Source organism: Pagrus pagrus, assembly GCF_965226575.1.
Source record: "Pagrus pagrus genome assembly, chromosome: 23".
Lineage (NCBI taxonomy): Eukaryota > Metazoa > Chordata > Actinopteri > Spariformes > Sparidae > Pagrus > Pagrus pagrus.
In genome coordinates, this window is record NC_140205.1 from 7,173,681 (window position 1) to 7,193,226 (window position 19,546).

A 19,546-nucleotide genomic window follows, 5' to 3' on the forward strand; every position below is an offset into this window, starting at 1 on the left:
ACTTAAAGTACATTTTAAGTTTATTAATTAAAATCATTACATATTGTGACCTGAGGGTGGCGCTGCAGCGAGAAAGAGCCGAAAACTGACCCCGGATGAAAAACAGAAGCAGCCCTGGTGAATCCAACATGGCGGCTCTCAGGTCCGTGTCATGCGGACGATAGAGAAGCTGCCCGTTAAGAAAGTTAAGCTTTTCGTTCATTAATTACAGTTTGATTTAGAGTTTAATTGCAGATTATGGGTCTGTCTTAACCCGCGAAGACACCTTTAGGTGAGGAGTACGCCATGTTGGCATCAACGGCTGTCACAGCAGCCTCCAGAGGGAAGGTCAGGTCGCTGGTGTCTCTGAGCCGGAGGCTGTCCACCAACCAGCCGGGCTCCCCGAATGGAGCCCCCGAAACCCCCGCTCCTCTCCCGGACAGCGCGCAGCAGCCCGAGGGGAGGCAGTTGAGACCCAGAAAAGACCCCAGCGACCGCTCCGTACTCCTGTTTCCCGGCCAGGGCAGCCAGTTTGTGGGCATGGGTCGAGGACTGTTGAAGTACCCCAACGTTAGAGAGATGTTCACGGTGGCTCAGAAGATCCTCGGGTACGACCTGCTGTCTCTGTGCCTGGAGGGACCCGAGGAGGAGCTGATGAAGACGGTTCACTGTCAGCCGGCGGTGTTCGTCACCTCGCTGGCTGCGGTGGAGAGGCTCAACCACGAGAACCCCAAGGTATTGTTATAATATAATAGTCATTTATGAAGGGAAAATGTAAAAAATGTCATAGTTGAAAATTGAATACTTAAATTTTGGACAGTAAAACAAGCAATTGAACGTCTCACCGATCACTGAGTCCATCTAGGCATTTTCATTCTTGTCTGACATTTTTTTGACTAAACAATTAATTTAAATAATAAACAACTTTTTATAATGATAAAACATGTACTGTATTAGTTGCAGCATTAGCACCCTTTCAATAAAAGAACCTGTGATTAATATTTTATAGCATATTTTTGTATTATTGTCATTATACCCAGGTACAACTAAGCTTTGTTTGGCCTGTCTCTGGTAATGAAATAACCCCCATACATTTAAGGGCACTTGAGCAGCGTCTTTTAAGAGATTTGTTTCTCGTCCACCTAACCAGCCAGGCTCAAACTATCTCTAGTACTTAATAGAACAAGCGTGTGTGCTCATGTTTTTACTCTTCTGTCCACAGGCCATTGAGATGTGTGTTGCTGCTGCAGGTTTCAGCGTTGGAGAATTCGCTGCCCTGGTTTTCTCTGGTTCCATGAACTTTGCAGATGGTAAACATCATTATTACTGTATATGAAAAAAGATGCTGGTTACTTAAAAGCACAGGTAGTCAGTACTTCATATTTACTCATTTGTCTTGTAGCTCTGTATGCTGTGAAGGTTCGTGCAGAGGCCATGCAGAAAGCATCAGAGCTGGTTCCTAGTGGGATGCTGTCAGTCATCGGCAGACCGCAGGCGCAGTATAAATATGCCTGTTTGCAGGCGAAAGAGCACTGCAAGAAGCTTGGGATCGAGGAGCCGGTCTGCTCTGTGGCCAATTATCTGTTTCCTGATGGCCGGGTCATTGCAGGGCACCAACAGGTATGAAGCCCAACAGCCTCAAAAGTGTTGATTCAAAAAAGTCCTTAATATTCTTGGCGCTTTTTCTAAAATACGGTGAGATAATCTCAGTAAAAGATGATTTTGTTATATACAATATATATAAACTGTCTCATCATAACTGTGCTGTCTTCCAGGCCCTGGATTTCCTCCAGCAAAACTCGAGACATCTCCACTTTGTGAGGACCAAACTTCTCCCGGTCAGCGGTGCTTTCCACACTGAGCTGATGGCGTCAGCTACTGAACCACTGAGAGAGGTGCTCAGGCAGGTGGAGGTCAGTCAAACTCACATGGCACTCCTGAACATGCATACACCATGGACTTATTTTAAAAATAATCCATTGCTGTCTTGACCAACAGCATGCATCAAAAATGCATATTTAAAACCTTGATTGATTTAGTACTCGTCATCTAAGCTAGATTTCTCTCCCGTTCAGGTCCGTCTTCCTGAGATCAAAGTGTACTCCAACGTGGACGGCAAACGCTACATGAACGAGAGACACGTGCGCAGGCAGCTGGTGAAGCAGCTGGTGTCGCCTGTGAAGTGGGAGCAAACTCTGCACGAGATCTACGAGAGGACGCAGGGAGAGAAGTTCCCTCAAACCTTTGAGATCGGCCCGGGGAAGCAGCTCGGAGCCACTCTTAAAAAGTGCAACAGGAAGGCCTTTACAAATTATGCACATGTGCAGGTCACCACTCATGAAGACGAATAATGCAGCGATGTGGACTTGGTGATCAAGTGAAAAAGTGGACCTCATTGCTCATTTTAGTGTGGACATGACCAGCAAGAACTGTTAAACCTGTAAGCTCCTGTGGTTGCTTCTTATGGTCTTGTTTGTGTATTATAATGTCATTAAATTAATGTTTTTTTTTAATTAATGAGACTACAAAATGTTGTCATTTCAAAGTTTATTTGCATCACATGAAAAAGCACTTTCAATTCCAAACCAGAAAGTCCAGCTCCCTTAATTTTATATTAAGCCTGGCTACATATCATTTGTAAAAATGTTGGCCTCTTAAACCACCAAGAAAGTAATCTGGATACAAAAGACTGCAGGCCAGCAACAGTCAAGTAAAGCAAAACAGACCTTTTGATGTTAATACAACAATGTCACTGCTACAATATGCTGGCCAACACTGTAAAACCAATTAAAACAACTTCCACTTCCTCTGACCATTTTACAACATGCCTTTTACTCCTGTACCCGTTCCCGACTCGAATTCAATACCGCTCATGAAAAAATAGTATAAAAAGAGAAGTAAACAGCAGAAACACGTTAGTTAGAAATAATTTTCATTGATTTGCAAACATTTTTTTTGTCAAATATATGATGGCCGAAAAGACCCGCTCATGGCCCTTCAGGCTCTCCCTTCCACCCACAGTGCACCGAAAATGGTCACTGCAGCCACCAGTGCTACAGTCACCAGCGCTCCTCTGGTCCAGCCAGTGCACGTTACTGCTTTCAAACTGGACACCTGTGGAATGAAAGGGAAATTATTATTCTATTCTTTAGATAATTTGGCAACAATGTTCCTAGAAGCCTATATTCCTAGTGTCCTTTGTTCCCAGAGTCTGATGTTTCTAGTGCCCTATGTTCCCAGAGTCCTATGTTTTCAGGTCCTAAGTTCCCAGAGCCCTAAGCTCACATGGTTTTAGGTTCACAGAGCGCTAAGGTCCCGCGGTCCTAAGTTCCCAGCTCAAAATTTCCTAGGTTCTATAAATTCAGGGTGCTATGTTGCTAGGGTCCTACGTTCCCAAGTTCCTGGGGTCCTATGTTCCCAAGTTTCTATGTTCCCAGAGTCCTAATGTCCTATAGTCCTATGTTCCCAGAGGCCTATGTTCCCAGGGTCCTATGTGTACCAGTTCAATATTATGTGGAAACACATTAACCCTCCAGTTGTGTTCAAACAACCCTAACCCTTGAGCTGGGCAACAATGGACCCTTGGAACATCGGACATTGGGAACATAGGACCCTGGGAGAGAACATATGTAGAACTAGTGAACGCAGAACCCTTTGTCATGTTCCCATTATGTGCCACGTGTACTTAACGTGCTGACTTGTTTGTGTCTGTGTACAACTACTCCACTTGCCTTTAATTGCCCCCCGGGGACAAATAATGTTCTTTGAATTGAATTGAATATAAATATGGGGACATAGGACCGCGGGCAGAAGGAGTGACTCCACTATAGCTGATTAAATTTGCCAGTGACAGTTGTTATTTTAGCCAACAGTCATCTACTAGAAATAAAAAGCTGCCTTTGTCCACGTCTGTTGTCTGTTTCATGTGTGGGATGCTAGAATGGAGTGCTTGACAGATGTAGTGACAGTCACTAAGCGAGGCAGGGAGAAGCAAAAGGTCAGCAGTAAAGTGTAGAGTGTTACCCAGGCTGTCCAGGCGTCAGCTCTGAGGATCCCCTGCCCAGGTGCAGTGCTTGATATCCAGGCCTTCACTGCTGCAGACAGGCCCTTGAAGCCCCATAACTGACTGTGGATATCCCTGGAGGAGAATAACACAGAGATACAATGTCTTAACAGCCAGTCATATAAAAGCTATATATAGATAGACGTTTTTTATTATCTTATACCGATAGATGGTCCTGGTCAGTGCCTGAGCAGGTCTCAGCATGTGAAGAGGGCTTGGTGGCCAGTTCGGCTCTCTGCTTGCCCACTCCTTGTCCAACTTGTCTCCAATTATAGCCAACTGGCGCCCGATGGCACGTGCAGCCCCGTCATTGACCCTGAAGGAGTGACAGACGTTACTAAACAAAAGCCTTTTTATTTTTTCTTCCCACATGGTGTGTTGCCTGAGGCGCAGCCTGTCTGAGCTGTGTACTGTTGTGTTGATGAGTGTGTGGAGGGGGCCTGTACCGCACCTGAGGTTCATGTCAAACAGGGTGCCAGTGTCCACCTCACCAGGTCCAGCCTGGAGGGACACGGCTTGTCTCGGCTGTCTTGTTTGTGCCACCATCTTGTTTTCTGTGAAGAGAACCAGTAATATGCAAATTATTCATATCGGAACACATGAGAGAAAGTGGCGAGAACTTCATTATGCATGCAGGACAGATAATGGCTGCATGGTTTGCAGGTGTGCGTGTGTTCTCGTGCTGGCTTCACTCCCAACGTTCATAAACGGGCTGTGTAAATACTGGGTCATGTGACCAGGATAGGTGGTGGCTGTGTTACCGAGGAGAATCCAGGTTGATAAAAACAGGCCCTTCTAGGTTTGAAGAGATGACATCATCTGTTTGATTAAGTCCTAATGTTGTAACCCAATTACTACTGTTTATTGCGAGAAGTGTGTCTAAGTTCCCTTTTACATGTTAACTATGAGCTATAGTTCAATCTGCATATCTTATCTACCTGTTTGACTGGATTTAGGGACTTGTTATTGTCTGTGTTGTCGGCCTAACAAACAGGTTTGTCCCCTCCCACATGCACCTGTCCTCAGACCAGTTCCTGTTGAGCTCATGTGCCTGAATGCAAATGCTCCATTTCCATAACTCAAATCAACCAAACTGCCCTTATGTCCTCAGTAAGAAGCTAGAAAACACCACTGACCCCAAAGAATCCACTTAAATAAATTCAATATTTGTTTGTTTACTCATTAATCAACTAAAGTATGAAAAAAAAGGTTCTCTGTGTTTATCTTTTCACTGTTTATGCCAATTTCACATAAACAGATACTCCTAAATGTGACAACTTTAACAATATTTTATATTATATATTTTAATAGTCTTGGCTTACACTCCATAATGATACCCAAATGACAGTTGTTGTGTATTAATCATGTAATAGCCTGTAGTCGTTTGCCATATTGTCAAAACAAAGGGATGAGGTAATCCCTCTCACCCAAAGCAAACAAAGGTCGTTTTGAAGATCATATTGGATTACTCATAAAGCCCGCAGACATACATTTATCTTAACTACATTTACAAATCAACCAATATATCACATATAGTTGGATATTAGATATTAAATGACTATTAATGCTCCCACCCAGACAGTAAAACAGGTGCATGCACAGTAAAAAAGAGAAAGTAAAACCTACCTTTTGTGTAGATTAAAGTAGACGCCGCCCTGTGATAAATACAAAGACATAATTATTGAGATGTTTTGGAAATAATAAAATGAATAAATAAAGATATATTCGTAAGTTGTTTTCCTGTACTCACAGCAGCGTCTAATAATCTTGTTGCGCTCAGGTAGTACTGCCACAAATATGATTAGCCACGCCTTTTACCTGCTGCTACCAGGCCTGACCACCAGGGGGCGACATCCTCATCAGATACGTTTTGAAAAACTAAAAAAGAAGAGTTTTTATTTATTTATTTGCAACTTATTATGACAGTCTTAAATAAAATATTTTTTCTGAATACATTATTTTATTTTTGTCTGCTCACACTATTGGCAGTGTATTACATATTACTTGTTACCTTCATTTGAAAGTAATATATCACGTTACAATATTACTGTCTGCGTTGAGTAATAAACTACTTATTACACGACTTTTTAGTTACTTTCAACAAGGAATAGCAACTGAATAGCCTAGATCTTTTTAAATAAATGAATGGCCTTGGACACAGAGATGAGCAGGCAGACATAGGATCAAAGTCTGATGTGTTATGAGACAGATATAAATATTTTTAATTGTAGGCTTAGTCATATGAAACATAATAGATCTATCCCTTCTATAATGTAGCCAATAATGACATGACAAGAAAAAAATCTCTCTTTTCTATGGCTTTTGTTGATTACTGAATAAAACGTATTTGTTAAGAATATGACACACTTATAACACTTTGAGATTGATATGTAAAGTGTATCTTTGTGTCCTATTTTGTGGCAAACCAATCAAAAATGTGTAAATTATGCTTTTCAGTATTTTAAATAAATATTCTTGTGTTTTTCAACAGATTACCTCTTGAATTTATTGAAAATGTGTATAAGTTAGTAAACCTGTTGTAGTATATAGACAGTCCCACACTGACCCCTGCTGGTACGCTGTGGTAATGACATCATGCAATGACATCACTGCGTCCTCCGTTGCCTAGGTTATTCTCCCGGAAGGACCAAGCCCATAACGACGTCGTTTAACGTTCTCGAGACATTCTTGTTTGAAAATGTCCCTTAATTGTAACTAAGCCTCGTGGTATAGTTATCATTTATTTACGTTATAACGTTTTAATAACTGAGACTTTTATTGTGAAGAGAAGTTTGACCGCGGTGGGCGTTTCGTCACTGTGTCCAGCTTCACGACGCCTTGAATCAATACATCTAGCTTGTTAGCAATAAAACCGCCAACATGGAGGCACTTCTTTATTGTTAGCCGGGGCTATCAAGCATGCTAACAAACTGTCCTGTCGCCGTGTTCCGCTATGAGCTCAAATAGCGACAGTCTGGTGAGATTGCATCAGTGACTGGGTGATGTCCGCCCAGCCTCTGCAGCAGTCCAGGGAGGGTTCAGCAGCCTGCTAACTGAGCCTGCCCGGCTAGCTCATGCTGATGACTGGCTGTTTCCTGACATTGATTTGCAGGTAGGCGACGGCTTTGGTGCACGGCAGCTGCATGCATCTTTTCTCTCTTCCTTTGCACTGCACAATATCGCATGCAATCTGTGTGGTCGTGTGCTTTTGCCGGCTGTTTACCTGTTGTTTTGCGCTCCACCCAAGTGGGAGGCACCATGGCCGGTAAGGTGAAGTGGGTGACAGATATTGAGAAATCAGTGCTCATCAACAACTTTGAGAAGAGGGAATGGATCCCAGTCACAGAAAGCGAGGACTGGAATTTCTACTGGTAGGTTTTTACACCTACATTACACCTGCATCTTCAGTCCACAGTACTCTGCAAGCACCATGTATCAGCAGTAGTGGAAGAAGTACTCATGATCTTCATTATTGATCAATCAGCTGACTATTTTCACAATTAATCCTTTAGTCTATAACATGTCATCTTTTAAATTATCACATTCAAGTGGCTTCTTGTCCAAAACCCAAAGACTCTTTATCTGCTGTCATAAATTATAGAAAAAAAGAAAACAAAGAAAAAATCCCACATTGAAGAAGCTGCAACCAGCTAATGTTTGGCATTTCTGCTTGAAAAGTGTTAAGGTGCATAGCCACCACCTACTTTGACAAAGTGGGATTGCAGAACATGACACAATGGTTGGAAACCACTGGTTCAAACTTTGAAAATCCACTGTATATTTTTCATATGTATTTTCATGCAAAATATGAATCTTAAAGGTAACTAGTGACTAAAGCTGTCTAATAAATGTAGTGGAGTAGAAAGTATAATATATGTCTCTGAAATTTAGTGCTTATTAGGCTTATTTCTAGGCTCCAAACCCTGTAGATCACCATAGTGCTGTTTAATTTGTGTCCGCATGCAGGATGAGCATCCAGACCATCAGAAATGTGTTCAGCGTGGACACCGGCTACCGTCTGTCAGATGACCAGATGGTTAACCACTTCCCCAACCACTACGAGCTGACCAGGAAGGACCTGATGATCAAGAACATCAAACGCTACCGCAAGGAGCTGGAAAAGGAGAGCAGTCCGCTGGCCGAGAAGGACGAGAACGGGAAATACATTTATTTAGGTATCTATTAGATGAGTTTTTTTCACAGAGCACAGAGATGCTGCCGTTCTGAGTATGTTCAACTATTACTACGTTCTTTGCTTCGTGCAGATTTTGTCCCTGTGACGTTCATGCTCCCGGCCGATTATAATCTGTTTGTGGAGGAGTTCCGCAAGAACCCGTCCAGCACTTGGATCATGAAGCCCTGCGGGAAGGCCCAGGGCAAGGGCATCTTCCTCATCAACAAGCTGTCCCAGATCAAGAAGTGGTCCAGAGACAGCCGCACCTCCACGTGAGTTACCACAGTCATCATTACAACAGTAAACACTACCTGTGAGGGGCTGACTTTACATAGATTGATAGATTTGGTGTTGCCTGTATAATCAATTCTTTACAGGTATCCTCCTAAAACTATCAATGATCAGTTTGGTCAGAGATTTGTGGTCTGCTTATGTTTGGCTTCTGCTTCTTGCTTACTGCCTCCAGGTTTGTAGCGGCATCTAGTGGCAAAGAGGCCTACGTCATTTCCCTGTACATCGACAACCCTCTGCTGATCGGAGGGAAGAAGTTTGACCTGCGTCTCTACGTTCTGGTGACCACATATCGGCCTCTGAAATGCTACATGTGAGCCCAGAATTTATATAAAGTTTTTAGTTGATGGTTGCCTGGAATCGGGGGCATGTTATAAACAACACAATGAATCAATTCATTGTTTTTTAAAGAAAATAGCAGCTTAATCAGTAATCATAATAATCATTTAATTGAACTCTTTCTGTGGTTTGATCCTCAGGTACAAACTTGGCTTCTGTAGGTTCTGCACAGTCAAATACACACCCAGCACCAGTGAACTGGACAACATGTTTGTTCACCTCACTAACGTGGCCATCCAAAAACACGGGGTAAGTCTGTGTCAGGATTGTTATTAGAAAAAAGTGTTTTAGATCAGCTTTAAGTATCTGTAAGTAAGTTATAGGTTATATTGGACATTGAAGGAGTATTTCACCAAATAAGTCTTGTACCTCCGTAACGTTTGGGGTCTGAAGAAGCAGAAGTGGATGCAAAATCCTGAATTTTAGTCCTTATTAGGGGGCAAAGGACCAAAAACACTGGACCCTGCTCAAAAATTCTAGATCTTCAGCCAAATACAGACAAAAATAAATCTCCCCTCAGAGCCAATAAAAACATTATTCAACTATTTAACAGGCTGAGTACTCCTCATGTTGAGGAGACTGATTTTCTCATGTAAAATTGGTGGAGTACCCCTGCCAGAGTTTTCTGTTGGCTGCATGTACAGCTTTACTAAATGATTTATCTGTTGCTGACTGTATACAATGATGACTCTAACTGATGAATTTCAGGTAGCAATATTTTTATGTGAGCTGATCTGTACAACTTTTTGCAAGAAAAAAACAAAACAAAACGGTCAACATCTAGTCAGACTGTGTGCCTTTAACGCAGGATGACTACAACCACGTCCACGGAGGCAAGTGGACGGTCAGTAACCTCCGTTTGTACCTAGAGAGCACCAGAGGGAAGGAGGTGACCAGCCGACTGTTTGACCAGATCCACTGGATCGTGGTGCAGTCACTGAAGGCGGTGGCTGTAAGTCAACATCAAGTGTTTTTACTCGTACCCACATGTTAATTGACACCACAGAATTGCAATAATTTCTTGAAGTTTGACCACAGTATGGCGCCCTGGTGTCCTGTTACTGACCTCAGGTTATCTCTTTCATGTTGGTCCAAGCCCTTCGATAGCTCAGTTGGTAGAGCGGAGGACTGTAGTGGTTGACCAGGCATCCTTAGGTCGCTGGTTCAAATCTGGCTCGAAGGAGTGACTTTTAACTGTGTGTAGTGCAACATGTTGTTCAATAGCCTCTGATAAAAGGTTGGTGTTCCACTGTGGAGGTTTGTGCTGTGCTGTAACTGGTAGAAATGTGAGTAGGTGGCCTTTGATTTCACTCCGGTAAAAGTTATCATGTTGGTGAGATACCGGCAAGACCCCTAAGTATGTTTTTAAAATATGCTCTAACTGATTTCCAAAGACTTGTTAACAGGCGAACGTATTAGTCATGGGTGTCTGAGTTACATATAGTCATGTGGTGACTTGTCTGTTACCCTTCGATAGCTCAGTTGGTAGAGCGGAGGACTGTAGAGTGAATCCCAGGCATCCTTAGGTCGCTGGTTCAAATCCGGCTCGAAGGAGTGACTTTTAAGAATTTAATCGCGTAGTTCACAGTCAAACAAACCTTACTGTACATTCATACTGTTCAACATACAATAGATCAAACAGGAATCAGCAATGAAATATGCTGTAACTAATTAACTATAAGTTATTCACTTGACTACATTTAAGTGGCTTTTCATTTACAACAAAATTCACGTTATTATAAGACTTCTCACTTTACAACGCTACAGCTGTTAGACATAAGAACTACACATGGTGCTGATATTAAGGGTTTCAGCCTTCGATAGCTCAGTTGGTAGAGCGGAGGACTGTAGAGGTGTCAACAGGTATCCTTAGGTCGCTGGTTCAAATCCGGCTCGAAGGAGTGACTTTTTAGTGACTGATCTGGCCCATTTGTCAATTACTAACAATCGTTTAGATTGCATGTGGTTCACACAGTAGATAAAACAGGCAAGACAGACTGTTCCCAAGAGTTTTAAAATATGTAGTAAATAATTAACTAGGACTCAACAACATGTGCTTAAACATGGCCTATTGCTTACTCTGTGAAAGTACTTTTTAAAAAATAATCAGTTTGAAAAGGTTTATTTAAGCTCATAAGTATTAGAATATAATGAAACAATAAACACTTAATTCTGGTCAGTAACAGTTCAGGATAGCCGTGTTAAATAAAGCTCTTAAAATTACATCTCCACCAACTCATGGTCATTCACTGAGGCCGGTGACTTAAACCTGCAATATTTTTTGGCCACTTGGGGGCAGCAGAGACGTGTATTTACAAATTCAGCAGTTACGTAGCAAAATTAGCAAGACACTGAAGTGTCAAAAGTACTAAAGAGCGCCCATTTAATAATATGAGTAGTAATAAGAAAAAACTTTTTTGTATAGAACTTTTATAGAATCATATCAGCATAAGCAGCAGCAATCAAAAATAAAATGAAAATGTAATGGTGCAATATGTAAGACACATTGTGCCTCAATAACTGCCTCACAGTCGGCTACCGCTAGCTGCACACTTACAATGAGCTTAATAGCTAACGGTAGCTACAGTTAGCAGCAGTTAGTGATTACAGTCGTGATATGCTGCCCCCTATTTGCATGGAGTATGAATTCGACAGGTGGCCAAATCTTATATATTGTACCTTTTAATATTTAGGGTAAATACATATAAATCCAAACACACAAAAAACAGATGCCATACTGTACCGTTAATGTAAAAGTACCATTTTATTATTGTCAATATGGAGTATTTTAACTACTTTATATACTTTAAGTTACTTTTATCTGTAACACCATGTTTTAGAAGCTGCTTAAAATAAGATTTTAATCTGACGAAGTAACTATAATTGTCAAGTAACTGAAGTGGAGTAAAAAAGTACAATATTTTATTCTCAACTGCTCTCTGACCTTTAACATATGTAGCGCTGCAACCACATACACTATAAAACCACTCTGCCACACATGTTGAGGCCTTCAGTCATTGTGTTTTTACTTTGTTTCTGTTGAGATCCTGTTTTAAGTATCACTTAGTATCACTTATAAACACACAGCTGTTAAACCACTGCAATGTGGTGGTGACGTCTTTTTGTTTTTAGCACTCCACTTACTGCACACTTCCTTTTTCTACTAAGTGATCTGACTCACTTCCTCCTCTCAGGCTTCAACACACAGGCTACTCTTGGTACTAATAGTTACATCCACAGGTATATTTTGTACTCTGATCATTTGCTTACATTCTGTTGCATTAAAGAGTTCCCAACATATCACAATCACACTGTAGTTCACTTCCTCTTCCTGACTCTGTCTATTCTCTCTCGCAGCCTGTAATGAACAACGACAAGCACTGTTTCGAGTGTTACGGGTATGACATCATTATTGATGACAAGCTCAAGCCATGGCTTATCGAGGTGAGTAATTTAACAGGAGGAGTTATGACATGCAGGCATTTCTACAAACTCACATAGATGGCTTGAATTCACTAAGAATTAACCTACGCTGTGTAAACTTGGCACCAGTTGCATATTTTGCCAAGCCCAACGATACTTAACATGCTTACACAGTGACTCCACGTTCCTTTTCCTTGAGTGTGAAGCAGCTTTAAATGCCCTTGAGGTTAATCTTTCTGTGTCAGGACGTGTGCCTCTCGGTATTCAAATGTGTGCCGAAGGTGCGTCTGTAACCTATTCAGTGTGTCACTCCAGCTGAAAAAACATTGCTGCAAATACTGTTTATGAACTGAGTGCGCTGACAGTCTGCACAGGATGACACAGGGAATTTGCTGGCTAGTTTTAAAGGTTAAGGGGACACAGTTGGAGGGGTTCTGTGTAACAGTTTCTAGCAATTTCAATATTAATGTATCACAGTGTGAAAGGTAAGACCTCCCCTGTCTCTCACAGTTGCCCATACAAGCCTGTACATGATTTGTTTAAGTTGTTTGATGCCGCTGGGCTGTGGATTTTTTTATGAAGGATTTTCCATGACAGTTATTAAAAGTATTAAAAGTAAAATTTTAACTAATAGATGTCATCATGAAACTTCCCCAGTCGATAACTTACATTAAGACAACTTCTTTTTGTATTACAAGCTTTCTGAAGTTGTATGTCTAAATATGCAAATTGGGCATTATAAAATGAAAGAGTTATTTTGCATACATGTCATCATACAGAAATCTGAAAATTCAGGCAGCAAAAACCCCCCAAACTTTTAATAAGATAAAATGTTTTAGTGTCTCCCTTTACAGTACGATGCTAAACTATTTTTATTTTAACTAGATATTGTGCTTGTTATCCAGCTGTCATATTTTGTTGGACTCGTTTTGACAGCTGTACAATCAGTTGCTGGGTTTCCAGGCTAGGTCTGAGCTATTTCTGTTAACAGACACCAATCGGATCTATTTTGGGCGACATGAAGCTGGTTGTAGGGCAGAAACGGTCCTCAGTGAGGGACTGAAGAAACGTGTGCCGCAAACCTAGTCAAGAATTCTTTCTTTTGTTCGTTATTCCTGCAAGTCACCTACTCTCGTTTACAAAATAAAAGCTGAGCAGCTAAACTCTTAAGTTCATGCCATCTACTCAAGGAATGAAACGTGAGTGTGTTTATTTCAAATCATCTCTCCCTGGGCACTCGTATGTTTTCCTTTGTGAATCAAGTTCTCTTCTTTGAGTGTATGAATGTTTATGAGCACAGCTGTTATAGCACATTAGTAGCAGAATTTCCTGCCTGATAAGAGCTTCTATATGGGGAGAGGAGGAAATAACAACACGCTCATCCCTGTTCCCAAAGTACATTATTAAACTCTTCCTGTCTCCATGCAAACTTTTGGTCCAAATGTAAAAGTCACTTTCTTTGTCGGTGTCACGCTCAGGTCAACGCCTCTCCTTCGCTGACCTCCAGCACAGCTAACGACCGCATCCTGAAGTACAACCTCATCAACGACACTCTCAACATCGTCACGCCGAACGGTGACATCCCAGACTGCCGCTGGAACCGCAGCCCGCCCCGAGAGGCCCTGGGCAACTATCAAGTCCTGTGAGTGACAAATCAAATCTATGAGTCAGCAACCTCTAACAGCCAGGAGGGGGGTCACACTGAGGCTAAAAATATCAGCCAGAAGTGAACGGTTGCTTTCTCAAATTACTCAACTCAGTGGGTTATCTGGTTTTACCTGTCTGCATGCCCTTCGATAGCTCAGTTGGTAGAGAGGAGCACTGTAGTGGTTAAACCAGGCATCCTTAGGTCGCTGGTTCAAATCCGGCTCGAAGGAGTGACTTTTAACTGTTTGCAGTGAAGCACATTTCATTGTAGAGCGGCATGGCTCTCGCTCAACGTCAGACCGAAATATCTGGAAAGGAATGTGATGTTTGAAGCTGAAACTTTATTGTGTGTCTTGTGAAATAGTAGAAAACACAGACGTGAGGGGGTTCCTTTTGCCCCCCTCTGCCTTCAGGGTACAATGGACTATTTAAACATGCTGCTTTACAAGCAATACCTCCCTGCTAAGCACTAAGCCCACGTCATCCTCACTCATGTGGTTGGAGAACTTGTCAGTTCCAGTGTTGCAACACCCCTTCGATAGCTCAGTTGGTAGAGCGGAGGACTGTAGTGGTTGCAACAGACATCCTTAGGTCGCTGGTTCAAATCCGGCTCGAAGGAGTGATTTTTAAATGTTTAACAAATTAACCTGGACTAGTGAACAGAGAACATACTGTATGGATCTCTGACTAGACTCAATTTCAAGTGGCTTTTTTTCATCATAGTTCACAAAAGCACAGTAAGTACACATGGTTGTCCTAGTGAATCAGCCTTCACTGGCCCCCTTCGATAGCTCAGTTGGTAGAGCGGAGGACTGTAGTGGTTGTAACAGACATCCTTAGGTCGCTGGTTCAAATCCGGCTCGAAGGAGTGACTTTTAGGAGCCTAAACATGTAATTCAATAAAAAAGGAGTGTTGAGTCTTGTGAACAGCACAGCACCACAACAAGAACTGAGGGTGATGTTAAAACTTGTTTGGCTGAGATAAAGCAGAAGAGTTCTGATGTGGCAGAGATCCATGAAACCAAATTACCCGTGACTTCTACTCACACAATAATAGATACATAGGTCGTCCAACAACAGGGGCCCCATTCTGAACACAATGGTGAGGCTACTGTGTGCTTTAGCACCTTGTTTTCCTAGTATGTTGATGTTAAAGCAACCAGAGGCAGGAATTTACAACATTACTTCTCTCTCTCCGCCTCAACTCTGACTCAGGTGTACAAAGTATTGTTTTATCTGTATTATTCCACTCTTGCTGAAAGTACCAGGATGCATGTTGCTATCGGTGCATCATTATGACCTTGTATCCTTCGATAGCTCAGTTGGTAGAGCGGAGGACTGTAGTGTTTGTGCCATGCAGGATGGTGACAGAAATCCTTAGGTCGCTGGTTCAAATCCGGCTCGAAGGAATAGCTTTTAATCAAGTAGCGGTGTGCTTAGAAAAGTTTGCTTTTGGCACAGACCTACCTAATAATATACAGTACCTCATGAAATAAGATACACTCTGCTTTCTTTAACATCCATAACTTATGCTAGTTTAATGTTGCCGGTCAAATAGTTGTTAGGGTAACGAACAATCTGTTATAAGGTTTAAAAAACATAACATCCATTTTTTCATACAAACTTACTTGAATTTGTTGGTCCTGTCTGGTAAAGTAGACTCTGATTCAGATGTCCCTCCCTTGCCTCTATTATTACGCTGTTTTGATGTGAATCAGTGCTAGTCTATTCTACACAGTCACCATTTCCCCACTTAAAATGTATTTTTGTCATATCTTCCATGAAACGAGCTTCTGATCAAGGTCAGAGCCTCTGATCAAGGTCAGTTTATATACAAATATTGTCGGTGTTCAGGACAATACTGACAACTTGTTTGAAAATGCTGCACCATGAACTACAGTTCAAAGTAGGGCTGCAACTAATGATTACTTTCATTATCGACTCAGCTTTGGAATGTATCCTCTGGGGAGCTTGAATGTTGTTTTAAAATGTTAAATTTCATGGCAACTCATGTAATAGTTTTCAGGATATCTCACACTCTAAACCACAGATGTCAACCTTACAGCGGCGCTATAGTTAATATCAAGGGATCATGAGTGAGTGGGATACATCCTCTGAGAACCATGAATGTCTGTTGCCATGCTGCTAGTACAGCTAACTTTTACAGTGAAACTGCAGCTGCTATTGTACAACATGTTCCACGACACACAGTTAAAAGTCACTCCTTCGAGCCGGATTTGAACCAGCGACCTAAGGATACCTGTTTTAACCACTACAGTCCTCCGCTCTACCAACTGAGCTATCGAAGGGGGACATGTACTCCTAGTTCACTAATAGGGACATGTCTGCTTTCTGTAACTTTTAACAACAATTTTATCACAATGGGATCTAAATGTAGTCAATTCAGAGATCCATATAGTATGTTTACTGTTCACTAGTCCAAGTTAATTAGTTACATCATATTTTAAAACCTCTACTGAACTGATTTATATGCCATGTTTTTATCTAATGTATGTTTAGGAATTCAAATGCAGTTATACAAAATGTTCGACTGCATTTTAAACATGAAAAAGTCACTCCTTCGAGCCGGATTTGAACCAGCGACCTAAGGATGCCTGGAATTGCCTCTACAGTCCTCCGCTCTACCAACTGAGCTATCGAAGGGGTGTTGTAAGAGTGAAAAAGAGGGGATTTAGTGCTTAGCGGGGGGTGGGGGTGTTGTTTGGGTAAAGCTCCAGGGATCATGTAGGGGGAAAGAGCGGGGGCAACAGGAATTCCTTCACATGTGTGTCTTCGCTCTGCCTCTGATTCCCTCTGTGTGTCACCAGGTACGATGAGGAGCAGGCGCAGAGCGAGAATGCCGAGCGTGACCTGCGGAGCCGCTCGGGTCAGTCCCTGGGGTCGAAGAGCACCAAGGGGAGTGCAGGCGTTCGCCCCGCCGCTGCCACCTGGAAGTGACGCGATACTGCAGACTCTTAATAACTTCCTTCAGACAGTACAGGGGATAAAAAAGAACCACCGGGACTCCTTTTTTTTTTTTTTTTTAGCCCAACTCCTTTAGCTCATCTCCGATGGACTTGTTCCCTGACTGAGCACACACGGGCCGACAACTCTACTGCTGGAGGGGAGGAAAATCAATAACGTGGTTTTTGGATAGTTTAAAGGCTGGAGTTTGTAGGAATGAGTAACTAAAAATGTAGAAGTTGTGCTTTTGGGGCTGAAGGTCAGGCCCAATCTCACATATCTCAGCAGCAGCCGCAGCAGAATTTCACAACATGAAGATAAGAAACAAACTTCCCCAAAAACCTTTAAAAAAAAGTGGATGAAACCTTGGGAGAGGAAAAAGAAAATCCCTCTCCTCCAACTTGAAGAAGGAGGATTATAAGAACCTGAACTATGCATGATTTATGAGCCCTGACACTTTAACTTGACCCACCACACAGGTGCTGTGAGATAAAGTGATACAGAAGTAGAAGATAGAGACAAGAGATATAACTAAAGCAAAGGGTATGAAGATATTATTAACTGGTAGCAGTTGTTAGGCAGAATTAAAAGTACTAAATGTGTAAACACCCCAAAATAGAATTTGATAATGTTTTTATAAGTGCATTATCAGTATGCTTATGCAGGGGGGTTCATTAAGATTGATTGTATCTATTGATTGCACTTTATTACTTTTTGTTTGCTTGAATATTTCATAGATATTTTGCATTTTTAAGTTCTGACATCATATCTGCCGCATTTATTCTTCAAATCTCAAATAAAAGTATGTTTGAAAGGTAAACGCATTCTGCGCTATCAGCTGACAGTATTGGAAAAGGATTGCAGTATTTTGGGGCTTTTTTGCAGTATATTTTAAAATGAAGTAACACAGTTTCACCAGATACGTGCAGCATTTAGAAGCATTTGGGAAGAATGTACTTCTTAAGTAACGATTAGGGTGATTTCACAGAAAGGAAGGGAGTTGTTTTATTTTCAGTTTCGGTCCTTTTCCTGAGTATGCTCACCCATCACTCCAGGCTGATAATCACTTTAATTACTCTTAAACAAGGGGTGTTATCGGTCTGTGAATGGAAGAAAGGTGTTAAAGGGCTCCATTGAATTTGATTTCTGTAATGAAATTGTGATTTAATCAAGCTAATACAGAATCCCATTTGAGGTTTTGTGAAATTAACTTCTTGATACTTGATATGGAATAACAAACACCTACTCAATATTTAACAGGCCTCTTTATTTGCTCTCTATACTTTTCTAAAATGTAATTTAATGTATTTAAATAATGCAGTTGAGCGCTTTTTTTCCTCCTCACTGTGGTAAGGGGCCGGAAAAGCCTTTTATGAATCTAATCTGCCTGGAGTTAAGATTAATCAGAGGTCAATCCTTCAAAAGGCAAATGCCCTTTATGTTCTTTATGTAAAGTAAGTCTCTGCATGGCACTGTTCCTTGACCTTGATGGTTTGACACTCCTCCCCCACCCATCACCACCGCCGCTACCTTGTTGTTTCCTCCTGGCCCTGAAGCTGGTTAAGACATGCAGAATAGCAGCTTATCAAAGTGTTCGTCTATAATTAAAGTCCCCTAATTGTCTGAGTCGTATTGTTAGGCTGTAAGACACGCACATCCTCCTGTGCTAGAGACCAAATTATCTTGATTCAACTCTGAGGTGTGTCTGAGGCTAGTTTCTGTTTTTGTCTGGTTTTCTTTATTGTGGTGCAGTTTATGTTGTGTACATGACACAGAGCTTTTCTGTTTTCAGCTTTGCAGTACTGAGATCTCTGCATCGTTTTACTTTTTGTCTTCCTTATAATAAAATATCCTTATTGGTGCTGCCTTGACAATAAATCATGTTTATTTCAAAGCTAAGGGTAAGTGGGGAAATGTGTTGTTGCGATTACTGGCCCTTTAAGGTTTTACAGAAACATGTTTAAGTGTTAAAGTTTCGATCAAGAGAAAGATTTTTTTTCCCAATTTCTGGACGATCCCCTCGCCTTCTCTCGCCTATATGTTGTACATCTGAAAGTGTCTATTACACCACTTTGTGTTAAATATATCTTGGCTTCTGCATGAGTAAAGAAAGCCTCTATATTTAAAGTAGAAGGCGATCATTATGAGAAACATCAGACGGTTTTAAATTCTTATTTCTAAAAACGCACCTAAGACACATTTATATGACCTGTGAGATAAATAACCGAACATCAGAACTCGGTTGCATTAGAATGGGTGTATTTTAATCTTTAATTAAGATTTCAAAGCGGCCCCCAGAATGTCAGATGCTTTGTTGTTATTGGTTTGTTCCCCAAATTTAACAGAAGTTTAAGGAGAGATCAAACTATTCCTCATGTTACTGACGGCCCCCAGAAGCCTCTCCAGGGCCCCTGCAGGGCCCCAGAGCTCACACTGGGGACCAGTGCCAGAGGAGCCTCGGGATAAAGTAACTAGAAAAACTTTTCAAGGGATGTGACGTCAGACCGCCGCGCCTCTCCACAGTTTACATAAAGTTAACCAAATTTAGAGATTTCAAAATGGGAAGTTGGGGGATTTCAAAATAAAGTTTGACACTTCATGGCAAAAATATGTAACAGGTTGGATATTTTACAGCTTAACAATACATTTTAATTTCTAAATCTTCA

At 41.5% G+C, this 19,546-nt stretch overlaps 3 protein-coding genes across 3 annotated transcripts; 2 read left to right on the plus strand and 1 right to left on the minus strand.

Moving 5' to 3' along the window:
• The first annotated feature begins 102 nt into the window (after nucleotides 1-102).
• mcat (malonyl CoA:ACP acyltransferase (mitochondrial)) lies at nucleotides 103-2,496 on the plus strand. Its single transcript, XM_084345703.1, has 5 exons — nucleotides 103-714; nucleotides 1,202-1,289; nucleotides 1,382-1,599; nucleotides 1,755-1,892; nucleotides 2,055-2,496. The coding sequence occupies exons 1-5, from the start codon at nucleotides 286-288 to the stop codon at nucleotides 2,328-2,330; spliced, it is 1,149 nt and encodes a 382-aa protein (XP_084201829.1). The 5' UTR covers nucleotides 103-285; the 3' UTR covers nucleotides 2,331-2,496.
• A 34-nt stretch (nucleotides 2,497-2,530) lies between these two features.
• bik (BCL2 interacting killer) lies at nucleotides 2,531-5,884 on the minus strand. Its single transcript, XM_084345704.1, has 6 exons — nucleotides 5,793-5,884; nucleotides 5,669-5,697; nucleotides 4,494-4,596; nucleotides 4,206-4,358; nucleotides 4,003-4,117; nucleotides 2,531-3,093 (listed from the first exon to the last, which is right to left on the minus strand). Exons 3-6 carry the CDS (start codon nucleotides 4,586-4,588, stop codon nucleotides 2,977-2,979), a joined length of 480 nt encoding a protein of 159 aa, XP_084201830.1. The 5' UTR covers nucleotides 4,589-4,596; nucleotides 5,669-5,697; nucleotides 5,793-5,884; the 3' UTR covers nucleotides 2,531-2,976.
• A 796-nt stretch (nucleotides 5,885-6,680) lies between these two features.
• On the plus strand, nucleotides 6,681-18,742 carry ttll1 (tubulin tyrosine ligase-like family, member 1). Its single transcript, XM_084346534.1, has 10 exons — nucleotides 6,681-7,154; nucleotides 7,290-7,413; nucleotides 8,009-8,217; nucleotides 8,308-8,488; nucleotides 8,683-8,820; nucleotides 8,987-9,095; nucleotides 9,655-9,798; nucleotides 12,204-12,290; nucleotides 13,748-13,911; nucleotides 16,745-18,742. The coding sequence occupies exons 2-10, from the start codon at nucleotides 7,301-7,303 to the stop codon at nucleotides 16,872-16,874; spliced, it is 1,275 nt and encodes a 424-aa protein (XP_084202660.1). The 5' UTR covers nucleotides 6,681-7,154; nucleotides 7,290-7,300; the 3' UTR covers nucleotides 16,875-18,742.
• Nucleotides 18,743-19,546: the final 804 nt, after the last annotated feature.

Bases quoted from the DNA above. Each gene is read 5' to 3' on its own strand.
- mcat (XM_084345703.1), top strand. From the start codon at position 286: ATGTTGGCATCAACGGCTGTCACAGCAGCCTCCAGAGGGAAGGTCAGG. The intron at 1,290-1,381 runs GTAAACATCATT...TTTGTCTTGTAG, and splicing joins TTCCATGAACTTTGCAGATG to CTCTGTATGCTGTGAAGGTT. The intron at 1,600-1,754 runs GTATGAAGCCCA...GCTGTCTTCCAG, and splicing joins TCATTGCAGGGCACCAACAG to GCCCTGGATTTCCTCCAGCA.
- bik (XM_084345704.1), bottom strand. From the start codon at position 4,588: ATGGTGGCACAAACAAGACAGCCGAGACAAGCCGTGTCCCTCCAGGCT. The intron at 4,359-4,493 runs GTGCGGTACAGG...TCACTCCTTCAG, and splicing joins CTGTTTGACATGAACCTCAG to GGTCAATGACGGGGCTGCAC. The intron at 3,094-4,002 runs GTAACACTCTAC...TTCATTCCACAG, and splicing joins CTGACGCCTGGACAGCCTGG to GTGTCCAGTTTGAAAGCAGT.
- ttll1 (XM_084346534.1), top strand. From the start codon at position 7,301: ATGGCCGGTAAGGTGAAGTGGGTGACAGATATTGAGAAATCAGTGCTC. The intron at 8,489-8,682 runs GTGAGTTACCAC...TACTGCCTCCAG, and splicing joins AGAGACAGCCGCACCTCCAC to GTTTGTAGCGGCATCTAGTG. The intron at 9,096-9,654 runs GTAAGTCTGTGT...CCTTTAACGCAG, and splicing joins TGGCCATCCAAAAACACGGG to GATGACTACAACCACGTCCA.